Source organism: Priapulus caudatus, unplaced genomic scaffold, assembly GCF_000485595.1.
Source record: "Priapulus caudatus unplaced genomic scaffold, Priapulus_caudatus-5.0.1 Scaffold1778, whole genome shotgun sequence".
NCBI lineage: Eukaryota > Metazoa > Priapulida > Priapulimorpha > Priapulimorphida > Priapulidae > Priapulus > Priapulus caudatus.
Genome location: NW_014578839.1, coordinates 15,032 through 16,799, shown reverse-complemented (window position 1 = coordinate 16,799; position 1,768 = coordinate 15,032). Strand labels below are relative to the sequence as shown.

The window sequence follows — 1,768 nt, the reverse complement described above, 5'->3', positions numbered from 1 at the left end:
GTGACACTACCCACGGAACATCAATAGACGGATAGACGAAAAAGATTGGGTTGCTGTTGTAGTTGTTAAATTCAGTGTCTCGAAGTAAGCAGGATATGAATTGCTGAACATGTGTTGACGTCTGTACAGAGGTCATACCAATACATGCTACCTGTGGACAGCCAGGTATATTTACCTGTTGATTGGATTCACTGCGTTGGAGTTGGGTTGACAAGTGCTACCTGTGGACAGATAGGTATATTTGCCTGTTGATTGGATTCACTGCATTGGAGTTGTGTTGACAAGTGCTACCTGTGGACCGATAGGTATCTACCTGTTGATTGGATTCGCTGCGTTGGAGTTACGTTGACAAGTGCTACCTGTGGACCGATAGGTATCCACCTGTTGATTGGATTCGCTGCGTTGGAGTTACGTTAACAAGTGCTATACCTGTGGACAGCAAGGTATCTACCTGTTGATTGGATTCACTCCTTTGGAGCTACATGAGCAGGTGCTAAGTAGCACATGAGTGGAAGGAATCTATCTATACGTGACAGCGACCGTGTGTGGCAGTGTGGGACAGCGACAGTGACAGTGTGTGACAGCGTGTGACAGTGACAGCGACAGTGTGAAGCTATTTCTTGCTGTGACTGTCCAGAGATTACACCACCAACACACACTCAGCGTGGGACACCTAGTTGTTACACGTGTTCACAGGACATCTTGTATGTACAGCTATATCATACTGTAATTGTCCAGGTGTTACACCAACGCGGTTTAGTTACGTGTACGTAGCTAGCTGTACCATGCTGTGACATCATACCAACATCCCCTACATCATTGTCTGCCAGCTGTATAGCATACGCCCATTGCGTGCTGTAACAACCCGTATCGTGCTCCCCGACGACATATAGCGTTGCGTGGCGTCGCCACCATGACATCATCGACGTCGCATCGCTGACGTCACCGTCCTCCCCACCACCTCTGACGTCATCGTTATCGTCGGCTCTCAGCTCTGACGTCATGCGACGCGGCACGGGACCCGATGACGTCATGTACCGACGTCGCGAGCAGTGCGACACGGTGACGGTGCGCTCGCACTACTCGGTGCTGTCCAGCAGGGGGCGCGCCGGTCACAACTGGTGGAAAGAGTTCATGATGGACGAGGAGGAGAAGTCCGGCTCGCGCTCCTCGAGCAGCCGGTCTCCCGACAACCGTCCCGTCAGCACGCTGTCGGACGAACTGGGCAGCTGGGAGACCACCACCAGCGCCACCACCGAGCCCTTCTCGGACAAGGACCGCTCGCCGACGGGCAGCAGTAGCTCCTCGTTCTCCCGCGCGGCGACGAGCGGCGCCACCGTCGACAAGCCGGATCCGGATGCGTGGCTGTGCGACACGAATCACGGATACGTGCGCGTGTACGACGCGGACACGACCGTCCTCAAATCCCGCTGCCTTCCCTGCTCGCTCGCGACCACCGCGCACCAGATCTGTCTGAAGCTTGGAGCGCTCTCGAACGCCCTGCACGTTCAGTACAACGGCGGGGTCATCAAGAGGCTGGAAGCGTACGATCCACCGCTGGCCCTGCAGAACGAGTATCTGTCGCGGATAGGATACGCGGACGTGTGTCGCATGCAAGAGGTCGGACAGAGCAAGGAGCTAGGATACCTTCTCCGGTTCTACGTCGGTGAGTTGGGAGGAGGGAGGGAGGGAGGGGAGGAGGGGAGGAGGGGGAGGTAGAGGAGGGGTAGGAGGGGGAAGAGGGAGGAGCTGGGATACAGAAAGGAGC

General features: G+C 55.5%; 1 protein-coding gene across 1 annotated transcript in view; it reads left to right on the top strand.

Moving 5' to 3' along the window:
• Nucleotides 1–444: 444 nt before the first annotated feature.
• LOC106817582 (PH domain leucine-rich repeat-containing protein phosphatase 2-like) overlaps nt 445–1,768 on the top strand; it is a 14,859-nt gene continuing 13,535 nt past the window's right edge. Inside the window, exon 1 of the mRNA XM_014822259.1 lies at nt 445–1,620. Coding sequence (XP_014677745.1) covers nt 1,003–1,620 — 618 coding nt within the window. The 5' untranslated portion in view covers nt 445–1,002. The remainder of the gene's footprint in view (nt 1,621–1,768) is intronic.